The following is a 19,745-nucleotide window of genomic DNA, read 5'->3' as shown; positions in this document are numbered from 1 at the left end:
GTTATCACCCCATCGTGTGCGTGGCTTTCCCACTGGCCTTTTCCCCCTGAGTTTCCTTCGAGGATCTTCTTCGGTATCCGTGACTCATTGAGCTAAGACTACGGTGTGGAGATAGTGTTTGTTAGTTTTTTTTAAATTCAATTAAACTCTGCCTGATGCCATAGTAGATAATAGTCAAGTCTATCTATATAATAAATAAAATTATGCCAATTAACCATACATAATTTAAGATATTTTATAGATTTTATAAGAATATTTTTTTATCTATTATTGTTTGGTTTAGGCAGGGCTTACTGAATTTAAAAAAAAAACCAACACCATCTGTAATATGTACCTATTCTTAATTCAATGAAAACAAATAAGTATGACTGACAAAGTTTAGTGTGCACTATTGTCACCTATGTCAAATGCAGCCTACCTCCACCCCCCCCCCCCCCCCGCCACTGTAATATTATAATATGTATGGAAGTACGTGATTTATAAAAGTAAATCACCAACCTTTTTGTATTAATTTTATTCAAGCGGAAACATTGGTCGAAATGGATAATTTTCCAAAAATACTAAAATGTGATATTTTTTTCCGTTACGTACCATGTCGTTACCTTACTTTGAAAAGGTTCTAATTGAACTTGACCATGTTTTGAGCTACGAGCGTTTGACATTTGGAATGGTCATATTTTGAATATAAAAAGACATGTTGATATAACTCCGGCATACTGCTAATTCCCATATTTGACAATAGATGACTCTGAAATGATCGTATATGATAGAATATGGCTAATGGAACCTTTTCACACCAAAAAGTAATTTTAGGCCAAAATGTCAGTTGGAACCTTTTCAAAGTAAGATAACGATGTGTTTTATAATAAACTTTAAGACATAAAATTGTAATGTAAATTAATCTAATATCATAACGCAATTTATAAATTTCCCACAAAACGTATCTATAGTCTCGATTTCTATTTCGAACCCTGGGGAGAAAGACACCAAGTGTTTTTCCTGCGTCTTTCCTCGGCGTTTCGGGCATATTGTAGAGGCCATTCCCAATAGATAATGTATTAAAGTATACTGTAAGGTGTATGAATGTGAACGTCGCTCTGCCGATAAAAAAATACTAGATATGTCATTGCCAAGATACTTATCTTCGACCAAGAAAAAAGAAAGATCATAAGACCAGTAAATAAAACTGTTTTTTTTTTAAACTAACGACAGTTTTTTTAATCCGACGCCAATGAATTTCATATATTGATAAACAAGCAAACGTGTACTGTTTCATCGGAAATTACGACTTATGATATGTTGTTTTGAATAAAGCGCATAGCGTTATACGATGTGGACTATCCAAATTACATCTATTTGAATTACAATATTTGCAGGTGTACACGTACATTGAGTTTCGAACAAAATATTACAAACCTTTGTATAATTTGTATGCGTATAATTATGTGCATAACTTTGCAAAAACTAACCGTTATTATATTAAGAGATTTCTAAGGCGTAATTAAGTCGTTGCCTAATCGACTGGATGATTCATTTCAAACTTAAACCAATCGTAAACTCTTCCAAACTGGCATCTCATAAGTGGGGATTTTTCTTTGATAGTGTCGCCAGTGTGTACAAATACATGATATTAGGTTGTGGCATTTATATTAAATTCTGAATGTATCATAAAATCCTAAGTTTTTTGTCTACAATATCCGAAACTATATTATAAATAATTACAAGATAAATATAACTTTTTATATACAACGTTATTAAATTTTCTGTTGAATCATATAAACTTGACTTGACTAGCTTAAACGGTAATAAAATACTGAAATGTCATATTAACATTTCATGTTGATTTCCATAGTAACGATCGTATATATTAATAATTTAGTTGCTAGGACAATCCGCTTAGCAACCAATAATGATGTCGAAATAACTTTTCATACAAAACAGAATTAACTGAAAATGAATTCAATTGTACTTAAAGATGGCTAAAAGTATTTAAAAAATGCATTGGCATCGTGTTCTGATATATTCTAAAAGTTTCAAATGTCAAGCTAAATGTCGGGGGAAGTTAGTTAAAAATCGATTGCAAGATTTGTACCGGACAAAGAACCACCGGAAAAATAAGAATACGAGCTAAGAACAACGTTGTAAAATAATTATATATTACAGCAAATAAGTTGACTGAAAACTTTGATGCTAAACAATGATAAACTCATCATAATTCGTCATCGTCAGGTTTTTTTACTTGTTTTATCGTTGTGAATTAAAAATATTTTGTAATGTTTTCTGTTCATTTCTGAATTGTATCATACATCCCACAGCCTTGATCTAGTAATATCCGAAACTTTGTAAACAAAAAAAATCTTATGTTCTTTAATTCGTTACGTTTTTTTATTATTAACTATTCTGTACTTACATCAAAAAGGGGCATGAGGGCTAAATAAAATTACAAGCAATTAATTGTATGTAGGTATGTTTTATTTCTAAATATACTAAATCATCACACATATAATTATTTTATACGACATTAATGTACAATTTAGTTTAATATAACTGTGTTTAGTATTAGTAGGTGATCCGCTGTGGCCATTTCCTTTTGAATCATTCATTATAGATTGTTGTTAAAAATAAGGTAATTTTGTCTTTCTTACTAGTCATAAAGAAAATGCTGGAGTGTCCTCCTGAACCAATGCCTCGATACCACAGGAGCTGAGCATCAGTGGGAGACTGTCATCTGTCAGCCTGCGTTGTAACATGCTATTCTTCAGACCGAGGACCAGGAAGCCTCGAGAGGTTATTCGTTTTAGACAGTGTGTCTGGGCCATTGATATACTACTAGATGAGGAGTTCCCATACAAGTGTCATTTTAAAAATGTACCACAAAAGAAGATATTACGAATATCGTCTTATAATATTTCCTTGTAGGTATAATGCGCTAAGACCGTTAACATGGATTCCCGTATTGCCCTGGCTGTAAAACTAAATTTGCGTTCTTGGAATAGTGACCCTAAGGGTGCTGCAACCCAAAGCTTGCAAGCTACCAAAAATTCATGTCTGAGCGGACAGAGCAAGTCGTCATGCACTGACTATTAGTTAGAGTAAGATGCAAGCCAGATCGGGCTTACTCATAATTATTGCCAGGTCGTTTTCGAGACAAATATTAAGTGAGCTTATATCGAGAAGTCCGCTGATATTAAAACAGTAAGTTTTAACACTGACCGAGTCGCTGAAAATCGGGCGTCATTTTAATAAGCATATTATGATTCATCCAGGTCTCCTGGTCTGGGCCAGGTAAAAGGAGCATTAGGTGAACACTGATGTAGTGGAGTGTTCATATGAATAATAATAAATCTATATTCTCCCCCTCAATGCTTCCAGAGGAAGAGGACAGTGAGAGATGAAAAAAACTAATTCCTGAATGATAACGCTTCTAATTGATGGGAGTAACGATGGGGAAGATATCAGTGCCGAACAATCGAGGTAGGCTGCGAAGATTCGACATAAATAGTGCAAAACTTTGGCAGTCATACTTATTCGTTTTCATTGAATTAAAAGTACACATTGAAGATTGTGTTGGTTAGTTTTTTTAAATACATGTTACCCCTGTACCCCGGCGTAAACCAAACCATAAAAGTGTTCTCGTAGAGCAGTGCGTAAGTCGCTGTCCTTTCATTGGAAGGGGGTGCGAGTTCGAAGCTCGGTGAGATCACAATTTGTGATTATTCAAATCCTAGGTGTCTATGATACCGGACCCGGAAATTTCCGTGATTTATGTTTATTTCTTTTAATACCGGACCCGGAAATTTCCGTTTTTTTTTCGGGCCGTAATTAATCTAATATTTTCAGCCATCTATTGACTTTTTCGAAAAACTTTTGATGCAGTCAAGTATGAAAAGATTCAAACCACTATTTTGCATCGTTTGTTAGTAGATACTACTACTATCGACTGGAAAACTTGCCGGTATTGATTGGGGTACAAAATACACTACTAGTTCAATATACTACTGTTATTTGGATTTGGCCACATGGCCTGTTGTAGTGTTAAAAAATATTGTTCTACCTATAAAATATCTAAAATCATGTATGATCTAATGATATTATTTTAGATATTTTATAGGTAAACGAATATTTTTTCACTATTAAGTATTTATTATGGCTAAGGTTACGTAGGGTTTAATTAAACTTTAAAAACTGGCCAACACCGTCTGCAATGTGTATTCTTAGTTCAATGAAAACAAATAAGTATGACTGGGCTTAATATATACTATTTATGCCGGATCTCGACAGTTCACATCCACTCTTCGCCACTGGAAGATATTGATGTTTCACCTCTCACCTTTTACACAACCTACTTAGGGACACGATCAAATGAGATTCCGCATTCTTTCGTGACGAAAACTCTGTACAGATCATATGAGCATTTGATATGTATATATTTTTCTGTAAAATCTGTGTACATCATTTTTACACTCATATCTCTTGGAAAATATTTCTTTCCAACCTCTTTTTCTGTGTCCACACGATAGAGCTTATGACTAAACGACTCCACGTGCTGTTTTAGTGCTGTTCTATCCAGCTTTGAACTTTTTTTATGCGTGCCTCTTTTGTCACGTCCTACCATTTTATTTCCAAAGCCACCATATTTTGACAAGACCTTATGCAAAACACCATCATTGTTGAAGGAAAAACCTAGAGTTGTTAAGAAAAACTTCTTGCAAACAGTAATCAATTCTCCACTTAGCGAATTGAGGAAATACTTATATGTGTTCATTCTTTTTGACGCGGATCCTTTCGTGCGGCGGCCGATTTCGATTCTCGACGCGTGGGCGAGAAGAAAGACTCTTCTTCCCAAAAAGTCCATACTCCAGAACTCTTTGTTAATGGTCGCTCTTCTGGCTTCGGTAATTGCAATAGTACAGTTCTTTTTGCAGTTTTTGCATGCTGGTTTTACGAAATATTTAGCATTGCGTTTCTTGGCCAGAATTCGCTTTCTTTCCTCCAAAGGGAGATCATAACGCTTGCGTCTCCTGATGTTTCCTGATTTTGTTAGTTGATTTTGTGACAATCCTGGCTGATTATTATTCTCTATTTCATCTCCCGTGCCACTACCAAGTTCCTGTTTTATTGAATATGCAGTTATATACGTCTCAACAGAGTTGTCTTCGGTTTCTTTTTGTGATATGTTGCTGGTTTTTTCTTGAAAACTCTTATGCTTAAAATCATCGAAATCGTGACTAATATCAATGTCCATATTCGTCGGAATAGGTGTAGTTTCGTATCCTGTGTTAACAAACTCTATATTTACTTGCAGTCCGTTTATATCTTTTTCTGTTTGTGATTCCTCTCTGTTGGAACAGTTGTATTCAGATGACACAGCGTCGTCCAGTGGATTCGTTTGGCGGTTTTGACAATCATTTGTTTTAGTAAGATTTTCTTTTACAAGATGTGCTGAGTGTTGGCTGGATTCTCCTAAAAGTCAAAAAGTTTACTCTGTTAACCAACCAATGTTTTTAATTCATACAGGTATAAGTACGTATTTTTTGCAAATGAAGAATGAGGTGTATCGACGGTGTGGAGGAAGACTAAGCAGGATAGAAAGGTTTGAAAACTTGAGAAGCTGTTAAAGGACAGCAGTCAGTAGAAGGCGTTTGTGGATTCCATCTTGTGATATAGCGAGTTAGAAGAATTATATATAAAAAAAAATACAATATTATTCTTGGGTGTAATGCACGATCAAACTGACTAATAAGATATAGTAAATGGGTAGTTCACAATAATTATGGATCAAGTCCAATTTTCATAAAATTCGTTTTTTTTTATTACAGTGGCTAGATAAAACAGATTTCTATATTTTGTGTTAATATCACAATCGTAGCTCTGCAATTTTCTGTATAAATGGCAATACTAGTATTGATACGACATCAAATTGAATGTGAATCATGTCCATTTTGACAGTTCCTTCAGCAATATAAAGAGGTATTTGCTAATATTAATAATGCCTGAATATACTTTATGTGTCGTCTATTTATTTAAATTGATACACGTACCATCAAAATATGGTAATTATATACAGTGAAAACATTCCTGAATTTTGCAACATGAGTTTTAACTTTAGGTCCAAATATCTCAGGATCCATTTTGATGGACTTGATCCTTAATTATTTTGAACCACCCAAATGTAAAACCCATCGACATGGCCAAGCTTTTAAAACAGGGTACTTTATGACGAATAGACAATAAACCCCAAGTATAAAAAAGTGCGACGAATGCCGTCAAATATTGAAGACTGTCGTAACTATTGAAAATAAGATATTCTCTAACACGTCTTTAAGTTTATCCCCAAAACGTAGCAGACAAATTTTCAACTGACACCACACTTGTGGAGTATTCTAAAATACCTTTATGAAAAATTGTTATTAATTATTCATCCAAGAATTGGGTCCATAGCGAAATTTACAAACATCCATGCATTAAAATATGTTCCACTAAATTGATAAATGGAATAGGTGGTGTTGTAATATTGACATATATTATAGGACATGCATAGGTGGCACATGGTTGACATTGGCTTAAAGATAATCTCTGAATTGATTAAGTCTGATATGATTCGGTGATTACTAATGATACTAATATAATTAAACTAGTGATATACGTGGTGTTTGAACATACCAATACCCTGTTCTATAGGGAAACAACTCAAAATCTCGAGAGTTTGAGTTATTAATGCCGTTCAATGTAGAAAGGTCTTATCTCAATAATTCAATAAGAAAAATCAAAAAACTCTTCAACGGGTCATAAAATCGAATAACCCTTTTTGCGATTAATCATTAATTCAATAATAAACGGGAATGTCTGAATTAATTATGTGTTAAACTGTAAAATTTCATTTTGCATTGCTATGTTCATTTGAACTAAATAAAAACTAAACACATTTACTTAAAAAATCAAGGCTTTCGTTGAAATGAGAATTTGTGCAAAATTTTGAAATGCCATTATCGTCGAACAGGGTATTTTGAATGGTTTCCCTAAAAAAAATAAGGAATCGAATATAATAAATACCCACCGTGCAGTGCAGATATTTCGTTGTACAGCATTTGTTGAAACTGAAGTTTCAAGTATGTTTTTCTATGCCTCGGCAATGTCTTTAAATCCGGCAGCAAACTCTTCAAAAACATCATATCTTCATCAAGCTGATCTTCCCTTTGTAATATTCTTAACTTATGGCTTTCCAATTCTAGCATTTGCAATCTATAGTCGTAGGGTAAAGATCTAAGCTCACGCCTATTGTTTGATCCAGTTGATGATGTATCGTTTTTATTGATGGCATCTTCTTCGTTGTGTCGGTTTGTTACTGGATTCATTCCTGAATTTTGTTTTTCTGTGCTTTCTTTGGGTTTTTTATTTGTGCGTTTTAACAATGTCTCGTCACTTGAATCCGATTCGTTATCGCGTCCTTCTTGTTGTTCCTCGTCAACATATTCGTCTAAATCTAAAATGTCGCATTCTTCATCTTCTGGTTCAAATACTGCGTTATCTACTTTCGCTCTCCGTTCATTTTTTTGATTTACAAATCTTTCTTTTCGCTGTAGGTCTTTCACGAATGACATCATTTGAAAATATGGCCAGGCTAATTTGGTTGCTGATTCCTGTTCACCAGCTTGTTCAAGCCGAGTCTTTCGTTTATATTCGCTTCGGTAGTAGTCTCGCAATCCACGCCATTTATTTTTCAATAATTTCACTAAAATATTAATATTCATAGGTATTAGTCATATTTCTACAGAAAAAATGAAGATTGGGCAATATTTTTTATTTGTTTTTATTTAGGTCAACCCACAGGACCAATCACAGAGAATAAGTATTATTATAATATAGAATAAAATAATATGTAACGGTTCCAATAACAGGATAATATAAACTTATAAAAAACACTTCTTCTATATATTAAATAATAATTGTATAATACAATAATATTGAAGGCATTGACGTGCTGAGGATTTAACGTACACTGGTGACCAATTTTAGTAAATCGACTTAAAGTTGAATATTCGATTGTAAAGTCTACGCAACCGTTTCAAATACATTTTCTGTAAATAAAGATCAGGTCTATTCTATACACGAGGCGTATATTCTATACGTACACGGTAGTTTATCATATTTATGTATTGAGGTATTATAATTGTTACAATAAGTTAGCCGTCTAAACTGTATTCTAAAAGTTAACACAGCCAAGAGAGGGGCTGTTAAAATATAGCATTTTTTTAGCCTAAACCTAAACGGTTCACTTATTTTAACTATTAACCGCATCAATAGATACATATGATAAACTACCGTCGATAGCCGCTTTGTGTATAGAGTAGACCCACAGGTTAAATAAAATAAATTAATGTAGTCCTATACAAAAACACCACGATGTAATTTGCCATAAAAATTCACTAAAACCCGAGCACCAATACAATGTATTTACTAACTATTGTATTTTTTCATAACAGACAATAATGTTTGTTACCTACCTCACTTTCAATAGAACTATGGCTCGTACCTACTTGAATAATTAAGGTATCGTACTCAGATAATTACTATTCCACTATATTGATATTTCTCTATGATTTTATACCCCGTTTACACGTGTAAACACGTATCATCGTGCAAGTTGCAAGATTAAAAAAGTTTCTGAATTTTCACACAATATTGGAACTTGCATGGCGCTGCGCATGCGCAGTATAACGATACTGGCGAACCTGCCGGAAGAAATACGAACTACACCGCACAAAACATTTTGACCTTTACCGATTATCTACTAATCTCTCAAATAGCACCATACAATGACAACATCGCGTCTCGCTTACGCTTGAAGAATGATATTGGGGAGGCAGTCAGCACATTTACGTGTAAACAGTTATTATCGCGATAGTTTAAAATACACACTATTTGTGCCAGTAAATCCATCCACGTGTACAGGAGGCGCTATTAGTGTGTGAAAGAGGAAAAGTCAAACCAAAACATATAAAATATACTAGTTTGCTTTGAAAATAATATACACCCTTGCTTATTAAATTATAATCCAATGTTGGAAATAAAATGCATACTATATAAGTACGTATATTTTCATATAAAGCAATTATTAAATGTTTGAATCATATTTCACGCATAAATAGGTAGGATATATATTATGTGAAAACTATTTTTTATATGTAACTTGTACGCATTTAATCTTCAGCACCCCCAATTATCTTCCGTTGCACTTGGAAACGTCGTATCACAATTCATATAAAGCAATAATTGAATGTTTGAATCCTGTTTCACGCATAAATAAGTAGGCATATATTATGTGAAAACTATTTTTTAATATGTAACTTGTACGCATTTAATCCTCAGCACCCCAATTATCTTCCGTTGCACTTGGCAACGTCGTAGCACAATTCTGCTGGTACTCATACTAAACAATATTGAAATACTTACCATCCAAATTCAACGTTCGGCTTATTTCCTCCCACAGTTGGTTAACTACCTTAGCGTTTTTATGTTCGATGTGGCCAGAATCCCATATAGCTTGCTTTTCCTTCACAGCGGCTATTAAATCACTGTTAGAAGCCATCTTTATCACACCGATAATATAAATGGTAGTAAATGCGGGCCGCAGAACACGTCCGCCAAGTCGCAGACGAACTCTCGCACTAACTTCAAGCGAGTTGTGCGATCGATGCTATGCGTGTTTGCCGTCCTTTGCGAGTTTTGCGCGCCTTAACCGTTTGACTGCTACTCGTACTAACCTTAAACATTACAGATTATAACAATTAATAAGAATAGCATGCACAATTTTTTATACAAATAAAATAACATTTTTCTTAGAAACATATTTTTAGAATCATTCTTATAGACACAATTTTTGAGTTCAGGTAATTATTTTCTTAGTAGGTATTCAATAGAAAAATTAAGATTAACACATTCTCATTAGAATAAGCTTAGTATTGTTGTAACTTTCGGTTATTCTTTTAAATTGTTGAGGATCTAAATAACACTAGTCAGTCAAATTAAATAATGAAAATCATTATGGTTTAATGATTTTAATGTATTGGCAAGACCTTCATCGAAAAAATCATATTTTTGTAAACATCGCGCGACATGGCCACGGAAAGTTAGATTGGACGTGTTCGCTATTATTTATTCACCTTTGGCCGGTTGCTGCAAGTCCGTTAGTAGTCCTTGTGACGTTGAGGCGTGTATTAGCATTATATTCGCTCGATATATTGAGAAGATGACAAATGATATTAGTTCCTTTGGCTATCATAAACCCCTATTAAGTGCAATTTCAGACCGTGAAGGCGTTTATTTTCATTTGTCTCACTTTATTGTTAAAAACAAAAAAAAACTATTATTTGCCGTGCCCGGAAACTTGTCAACAGTTAGCCGTATCACACTTCACCGTGAAAGTTGTATCAGAAATATTTGGCCGTATATTAAAGACCGTCCAAACTTTTTGCGTCGTATAGTGCTGACATAAAATTCATGTCTAAATTAAACACGGATCTTGTCGATTTACACTCTTTACAGGAAGCCAACACTGCACTGCATATATACTGGATTATTTGTTAGGTTAGGTTAGGTTTTCATTATTTGAGTAATTATTTGTTTAATTAAATAAATCACAATTTTATAGTACTTATTCCACTTTTTCAATTAAATTTTAGACGGGTTTCGTCCTCACCAAAGGGACGTTATCAACTGATATTGAAAATTGAATTTTAAAAGTGGAATAAGTTCTATACGATTGTGTTTTATCTAATTAAACAAATAATTAATCAAATAATACAATGCAATTCCATCATGAATTGATAGTTAACACTATAAAAGAAATTAGGTTTTCATACTTGAATTCATGAATTTTGCCAAAATCATCCATGAAAATTGAATTAATGTTCGACGAAGTGTATACGGTCATCTCTTTCCAATAAGAAAGCTCACGGTGAACTGTGCCACGTTGGAATTTTTAACGTACACTTTACATAAATAACCATTTCGTGCACACTGTATACATATCTTTTTTTCTTCTAAGATATGGAATGGATAATTTTACTGTAGAATCGTTGGGATATACGTTAAATGGTGCCCAAAAATCTGTAGGCGTTTGATACATTTTCGTCAATGGTGTGTGTATCAAAAACCACACATGCGTGTTAATTGATGTCATTAAATGTGTAGGCAAGCACTTGCTGGTAATATTAGATGGGTACCTACTGACAGCACCGTCCTGTGTTTTTTTTGTCAAAAACTGATTATTAAACTAATATAAGTGTCCGACGAAAATGTTCGTAAGTAAATAAACTTAGAGCGGAATGCACAATCTAAGATTTCGTTCCTAAGGATAAGTCGCCGAAAAGCATGACTTAACTATAGACAATCCTGAGTATAGAGTTAAGGAATCCTTAACCATAGACTACTTTTGTTATGAACACGCCCCCTTCTGTATTATCATTTACCACTGACAGCTGCTGTCAAAATAAATTCGCATGTCTCTAACACAGTCCATACACTCAAATTCATTTAACAATGTATCTCAATATGGATATTGATAGTGTTAATTCGTTTGGCATGTACTTGCAGAATATTATTTTATTTTTATACGCCAGCCCGCAGAAATACAAAATACCAGATGAAGAATGACACTTCATGTTAGTGTTACCATGTTAAAAAAAATCTTGTGGTGCCTGTGGAATCACGTATAATGACTTATAACGGAAACATAATAGTATTATAATTAAATATTAATATGTATTTATAGTTATTGCATTTATAAAATGCAGTTGTCATATTTTTGTCATCGTTTAACAATTATAAAATAATTTACCTAATTTACCTAACGAGAATTTTTAAATATGGTATTATTTTCAATAAAAATGATCTTAACTAAGGACAGTGTTTCTGCATAGTGTTTTCTGCTAAGGAAATTTTAGTTATGACAAATGTTTCTGCATTCCGCTCTTAGTCTTCAGAAAAGCGTATATACGCTGTGGGTAAAGCGCACCGCAACGGTTAACAGACCATCGTCGATGCGCGATTCGCTTTGTTGACGGCACAAGCGTTTTATATTTTACAATTTTGTCAAATTTATTTTTAATATTATTTTTATATTGGTGATTTTTATTAAAGGCCCTGGTCATGATCATTGTCACAAAATCCGCTTATAAAAATAATATAATAGGTAAAATTATTGAATATTAGCAAAAAAGTGTAAATTTGAAAGGCATCGTTATTATTAGTATCGACTGATACAGAAGTTGGCCGCTGACTAATTAGTTTTAAACTATTATGTTTTACAACGTGTTTTTTAGCTCGTATTCTTATTTGTCCTGTGGTTCTTTGTCCGGTACAAATCTTGCAATCGATTTTTAACTAACTTCCCGACTAGCTAGACATTTGAAACTTTTAGAATATATCAGAACACGATGCCAATGCATTTTTTTAATACTTTTAGCCATCTTTAAGTAGAATTGAATTCATTTTCAGTTAATTCTGTTTTGTATGGAAAGTTATTTCGACACCATTATTGGTTGTTAGGGGTCTGAGGTCCTAGCAACTAAATTATATATATTTGCGCTACTATGGAATCAATATGACATGTCAAGTACAATTTTTTTTTTTGATCGTTTAAGCTAGTCAAGTCAAGTTTATATGATTCAACAGAATTTAAAAACGTTGTATATGAAAAGTTCTTTTTATCTTGTAATTGAGGCGTCTAATTACAATAAGCGACAAGTCGCAATTCGATATTTGCGGGAAACAACGTTTTTATGTTTCAAGCTTCAATTATTTGTTTTAACGTGAGATTATTTCTCCGTTGTATTCTATGTCGAAATTAGAAGCAAATGGCAATTTGTTTCAGCCGATAAACTCTTAAATGTAATAAATATAGGCAAAATAAAATTGGACGTAGCGCTACTTGAACATCACTTTTTAATTTCTTCCGCATAAGGCACATATTTCCGTGGCACTGTCATGAGTTTACCGGATGCTACAGCATGGGAGACGCCATTTCCAACATTGAACGTTCCCTTTTTGGCTGACTTAAACACGCGCGAAATCAACCAAGATTTCAATAATATGAAACACGGCGCTTTTTGTAATAAATCGAGACTTAAAATATTTTTTTTCGTAGTGTTTTGTCGCGTTTTGGGATTGATGGATCAATACATATTGTGTAAAATTATACAAAGAATACGTGCGTATTTTTTTCTCGATTTTGACCAAATGTGGAGTTATCGCTTTTTGGAATTAGACGCTTCAATTATTATTATATAAGTTAGAATTAATTGTATGGTGCCTGAAGATGCCGAAAGGCGAAACCCAGGTCGCAAAAAACGACTCAAATGGAATAGTACAAAATTTAAATCCATTAGAATCCCTTAACCAGGTAAGGGTAATATCCTTCCCACATACAATTTGGCTGTGTTTTATCGGGCAATGGTTTAATGTTACCCACTATCTGTCAAAATTCAACAACGAATATATTGCCTATGACTCAAACATAATGCAGTGTGAATAGGAATGCATCCGCAAGTTTGACGGTTAATTGTTTTACATGTCTCGAATTGTACGTCCATTTCTAGAGCAAAGCAGTTAAATAACATCATAATAACGAAAAAACACAATGTAAGTCGTAATATTTTTTTATATTTGGTAGATAATGAGTTGTTCTCCTATATTTGTATTACAATTTTGTAAAATAATTTATATTTTGTGAAATATAATGCATGGAATTATGTGGGGATATTATACCACCTTTGCCCGTTGTCATTTATTATTTTTAATACCATGAAACTAACAAATCCCTATTTAGTATAATTTTCAGGTACTTACCTCTAAGCCAAATGGAAATTGAAAACATTATATAAGCAAGGAACCTAACCTAACCTAACCTAAGGCAAAAGAAGGAACATTCAGACGATGCAGGTTTTGTAGCACAAGACAGGTGGAAAAAAGGTCCAAATATTAATGCAAAATCTGCAAAGTGCCCTTGTGTGTAACTCCGTCCACGGAAGTTTTACATACAGATAATAATCATTAATAATTAATATTTTTCCCATTTTCTCTGTGCTTTGATTGATTGTAATAAATGTATAAAAAAAATGCTTGTTTTATTTTGAAAAATGTCAGGCTGTGGTAATATACATTCCACAATCTACTTGTTAAACCTCTCTCTTACCAGGCTATGGGAAAATCGTTACCACATAGTTTTTCATGAGTTTTCTTAGACCCACTGAAATTTCCATAAGTACATATAATTCACAAATAAATAAAGGTTATATTTCATGGAAATTATAATTATTGCTCTAATAGATTCCTGGGGCCTGGTTAAGGGTTAAATTCAAATTCAAATGCCACCTTCCGTCGATAGTATTAATATTATTAATTAAAGAATTGCACGGATGCCGTGTCTAGTTTGTCAGAATTGGTCCCAATAATGTTATTCCAATGCTGAATTGATCATTTATTTGCGAATATCATTGTTAATCATTTTTTTATCGAATTATTTACTTACCGTCTGAAGTACTATTCCACATTAGATTACCTTTACCATGCAGGTATTGTCGAATTTACTATTTATTTTTTTTAATTTAATCAGATGTGAAATGAAGTTTATATTATACACAGTTTATCGTTTCACTACGTACCTCAGTGGCGAAGACTCCATACTAGGCGATTATTTAAAGCCTACCTTCTTAAGAAAAATATTTTTTATTTTCATGTTGACGTATTTATATAATCACAAATTATAATATATTCAATATGCCCAAAGACATCTATCGTATAATTGTCATAATTTTACGATCTTGTCCCTTATTTCAATAAGCACCATCTATGGCATCTCTCGAAAGTTAAAAAAATAGAACACACCGCGTTTCGCTTCACATATTGTATAGGATTATTTTCGCGTGAACCGACGGGTTTTTCAATATGAAGTTTTTTTCTCATTATTTCAAAATGTCTGGCGTCCCGCATACAAATGTACAAGCTGTTTCGTTAGCGCTTCCGTCGCGAGAGCGCATTTATTCAAAATAATTATTAAGATAATTTAAAAAATAATTTCTATGGGATTCAATCACATAAATATGTATTGATTGTTGTTAAAAATATAAAATAATTTATCTCGTGATTTTTATTTATTTATTAGTTCACTCATTAGACAATTTAGATATCTGATATTGTACCTACCTAACTCTGTGTTTTAAATATAGAAGTATTTTAAAATGTCTAGTTTTACGGGTTAAATTATAAATTGTTATGGAACATAATATATAATATACAACAACGGATATTTTCATAGATATAGGTAATATATTTTGAGCGTATGTTACGTTTATAAATGTTTAGGAAAATACATAAGTAATTCAAACTAATTGCTTATTTTTATGAACTAATTGTAACAAACCAATTAAGCTTTTGAAATTTCTTCTTTTTAGCGTACCTATTCATCAGTAGTAATATTGGGTTATCTTCTTATTTCCCGCAAATATATCTGACAAGCATGGTTACTCCCACAGCCTACCTTATTCAAAAAGTCACCCTTCGCCACTGACGTACCTATACCCAATTAAATAATCTATCAAAGAAAGGTTTTAAATATATTAAAGTACTATAAATTTAGCTGCTGGAGTCAAAAATAAAAAGGGTATTCCACAACCCCTGCACTTACCCTAATTAAATAAAATTCTAAGAAATTCTCTATTGAATAATAAATCAAATAAATTTACCTGGCTTAGCAGAAACCATTATTATAATCAGATTATACGGTGAATACTTATTGATATTAGGATAGTTATTAGGAATCCAGTACGTGATGAGGACTTTGAAAGCATGCAATTAATGGTCATTAAACTCATTTACTACCAACTAAATTCTATGTTTTAAAAACGTGTTATCATCATTACAATGTTATTAATATGAATGAATCAGTACCACGTATTGTGTTTTATTTTATTAATGCAAAGAATTAGTTAGCATAATAACGTGTCCGAAAACTTGTACGTATGCAGTTCGCCGTATCACACTCCACCGTGAAATGTATCGGAAATATATGGCCGTATATTAAAGACCGTCCAACTTATTTGGGTCGTTTAGTACTGACATAAAATTAATATCTAATTAAAACACGGTTCTTGTCGGTTTACACTTTACAGGAACCCAGCAATAAACAAATTTTGAAAATAGCCGATATACTGGATTATTTGTTAAGTTAGGTTAGGTTTTTATTCTTGAATTTATGAATTTTGACAAAATCAGCTATGAAAATTTAGTTATTGTTCATATTGAATCCAATAAAATTGGAGAATGTACAGTATACGGTCACCTTTTTCCGATAAGAAAGCTCACGGTGAATTGCTTTACGTACAATTTACATGTAACCATATAATAATGTGTAGATAGTTGTAAGATTTTTTCTTGTATTTTGTTTAAAACACACTTTCTTTTCTGTGATAAATCTTATATAAATAACCCTGTCATTTCGGGATCAGGAAATTGAACAAGATCCCGGTGATTACAAACGATATTCTGGATAGTATATTATTTTCACACCGTTGACATATTAAACCGGACAGGCGTGAATGAATTTGACTAATCAATCACTATTCCACTTACGTCAAGTGTATTATCGTACTATATTATATATTGTATTATCTTAAACAAGAAGAGGTAGCTTCTTGTTTAAGATTTTGCCCTGCTTTATTTCAAACAGGTGACTATAAAATTACACGAATATGCATTCGTATCTGTACCTACTTGATTTTTCCTCCTAATATTTTCTTATATCAGTGCTTCGCAAGCATTTCTCACCCACGGCACACTAAAGGTTTTCCCATAATTCCGCGGCACACCACACGTAAAACAATTTATACCCCAAAACATGGACCCAGCCCAGAATCTTTGGCGCCCTCCCCCTACCTATCGCTGAGGTTAAAGACAGTGTGATACTTTAAAATAACGTTTTTCAAATTGTGTTTGAAGTGAAATTAATCGTATTGATTCTATGTTTAGCGATTTTTTGTATTTATCAATACATCTGCTTGAATTATGGTTAGTTGTCGGTTAACAATAATTATTTGTCGAATATTGCCAAAATAATAATACATTGTGTTCCAAAGTCGTATGTGTTTAAATATAAATGCTACCGAAGGAAATCAGCGCCGCAGGCGATTTTTTTATATTAGAGTAAATTTGTAATTTGTGTTTATCTCAATTATCTGCTTAACCTGCCACGCCGCCCCCCGAGCTTAAGCCCCCTTGTGGGGGACATGCACCAAAATTATATTACATACTTATTTGATAAATAATTTAAAAAAATATATACATAACACACGACGAAGAACCAAATGCACATATTCCCATGTATTGTATTATCAATAAAATAACTAATTAATATGATACCTGAGCTTGTTTCAATGGACGTAAAAGTTTTTAGCCTTAGTTTAGTAGCCAGGTATTGTACAATATACAAAATTATTTGTGTTTTTTTTTTGAACCAATGCTCCGCGGCACCCCTAACATTGTCTCGCGGCACACCAGTGTGCCACGGCACACTGGTTGCGGAGCACTGCCTTATATGACGGAGCATACGCACCTCGCTAGATATCTTAACTTCCATTTTATGGAGCTATTAGCAGCCGCGTGGGAAATAAAGGGGTGGGTTAGGGGTACATTGCAAATGCGTTAATATTCTGTTTGCCCATAATGATCGATATAACTTTTACCCAGTAAAAATGGTTAATAATTTGATATTGATAGGTTTTAAATATCTGATAATAAGACTTTAATTATTATCAGATATATAGGTACGACTTGATACTTACGAGCACCTACTTACTAACCTACTCTTGTATCATTCAGAATTTTATATACATATATATATATGTATATATTCCATGTGATTGTATTTCTAATTTACATGCCTACCCATTTTCTTCTGACTTACTTTCACTTATATTCCTTGATTTTTGTTACTTATTTTTAGTGTTTTATTTAGACATGCATTTGGTCTCAATGCTATACGACACTAAAGGGGTGTCATACATTTATTATACTAGAAGAATTTACGGTACTGTTCGGTTATACGGAATACAGCGGAAAACGCATTTTGAAAATAGCCGATAAACTGGATTATTTGTTAGGTTAACCTTTCTAAACCTAACCTAACCTCACCTAACCCAACCTAACTTAACCTAAACTAACCCAAACTAACAAATAATCCAGTTTATCGGCTATTTTCAAAATGCGTTTTCCGCTGTATTCCGTATAACCGAACAGTACCGAATTTACTTCTAAGGACTTAAACAGTTTTGTAAGAAAACTATTAAATTACGCCCACGATGATTTTACGGTTACCACGTCGGCTTATATTGTCGTGGGTACCGGATTCGAACCCCAGGTCCGGCAAATTCACAGTTTGTTTTTCAATATGTGTTTCGACCAGACTATGGACTTCATAGGCTCATCAAATGGCTAACACTCCACTCAGTGGATGCCCATGTGATTGTAGGATCGGACCTGGGAATACAAATGTTATGTTAACATTAAATTTGACAAAAATCGTTCTCTATTCACTGTTAAATATTATTATTAATAATGCGAAATATAATACCAGTACGGCCCCTGAAGTTGGCCCCAGGATAGGATCCTTGGCGAGCCCCTCTATCTATCGCTAAGGGTAAAGCCAGTGTGACGCTCTACAGTAGCATTTTCCAAATGATGGACACGGTAAAATTAAGGTGTTTTTAGCAATTTTTAATCGATCCGTTTGAATTATTGAGTTGTCGAGTATTGACACAATTAAAATGGCATTATCGCAGGCGACTTTTTTACTATTGAAGCAAATTTATGATGTGTGTTTATCTCATTTATCTGTTCGACTAGAGCCTTGTCAGCCCCCCCTCTCTTGTGGGGGCAATGAATACCAGTGAATGGAAATATTAAGATTGTTTACCTGATTTTTTCACTTCTTAAAACTGGCAATACTTGACATAGAATAATAATACATTGGCAAAATGTGTAAAATAATGACTGTGGCTTTGTATTTTCTCCCATTACAATAATTGCCATACGAACATAGTCGATAGTTACTGACTGCATTGTATGAAACATGATAATCCATTGATAAATTTATGAAATTAATACTTGTAATGATAAAATATCCTTTGTGCTCTGGTCAACTTTTAGTTCGGTGAATTGACATAATTCGTTATTCGTCTTTGTGCTTAACCACACATTACATGTCGTAAAAGCGAACGTTTATCGAACAAGGTACGTAAGAAACTTACCTGGTACAAGGTAATAGGTGCCTAATAAACATGCAAGGGTATTTATTTTATGCCATGTATTACAATGTATTTGGACGTAAAAACTTTGACTGTCTTAGAATATTGTATGATTTCAATTTAATCATTAAAAAGTAACCAGGCGTGCACGAGAAGGAGTTCAGATGTGTAGATATTTGCGATGAATCCGTGCTAAATATATGTTGCAAGAGTACGCATTGAAATTTAACAGACCTTATGCTCAAATTACATTTGCAGATTGCGCTGGCCCGATCGTCTTCCACGATTGCCACAATCTAGTATCTATGGTTTTCCGGGATCGTAAACGATCGTGAGCAAATTGGAACCAATCCTATTCCCGTCTGCCACGATCACGAAGATTCAAGCGAAGATCGCCGAGAACGTACGAAATATCCAAAGCTACCGCCCGCTTGCGAGGTTAGGTTT

At 33.4% G+C, this 19,745-nt stretch overlaps 2 protein-coding genes across 4 annotated transcripts in view; one reads left to right on the top strand and one right to left on the bottom strand.

Annotated features, from left to right (window-relative positions):
• Positions 1-19,745, top strand: part of LOC147078852 (mannosyl-oligosaccharide alpha-1,2-mannosidase IA-like) — a 607,020-nt gene that overhangs the window by 423,707 nt on the left and 163,568 nt on the right. The gene's annotated exons all lie outside the window — the stretch shown is intronic.
• Positions 2,374-9,670, bottom strand: LOC147078853 (uncharacterized). The gene is made up of 3 exons (XM_085948515.1): positions 9,454-9,670; positions 7,058-7,732; positions 2,374-5,463 (listed from the first exon to the last, which is right to left on the bottom strand). The coding sequence occupies exons 1-3, from the start codon at positions 9,587-9,589 to the stop codon at positions 4,343-4,345; spliced, it is 1,932 nt and encodes a 643-aa protein (XP_085804641.1). The 5' UTR covers positions 9,590-9,670; the 3' UTR covers positions 2,374-4,342.

This window comes from Rhyacophila brunnea, unplaced genomic scaffold, assembly GCF_057557595.1.
Source record: "Rhyacophila brunnea isolate RB1 unplaced genomic scaffold, BYU_Rbru_1.0 scaffold_10, whole genome shotgun sequence".
Classification (NCBI taxonomy): domain Eukaryota; kingdom Metazoa; phylum Arthropoda; class Insecta; order Trichoptera; family Rhyacophilidae; genus Rhyacophila; species Rhyacophila brunnea.
Note: the sequence above shows the minus strand (reverse complement) of the source record. Positions and strands in the feature narration are given on the sequence as shown.

Excerpts from the sequence above, each read along its gene's own strand:
- LOC147078853 (XM_085948515.1), bottom strand. The coding sequence starts at position 9,589 with ATGGCTTCTAACAGTGATTTAATAGCCGCTGTGAAGGAAAAGCAAGCT. Across the intron at positions 7,733-9,453 it reads CCGAACGTTGAATTTGGATG|TGAAATTATTGAAAAATAAA; the intron begins GTAAGTATTTCA and ends TTAATATTTTAG. Across the intron at positions 5,464-7,057 it reads CGAAATATCTGCACTGCACG|GAGAATCCAGCCAACACTCA; the intron begins GTGGGTATTTAT and ends TTTGACTTTTAG.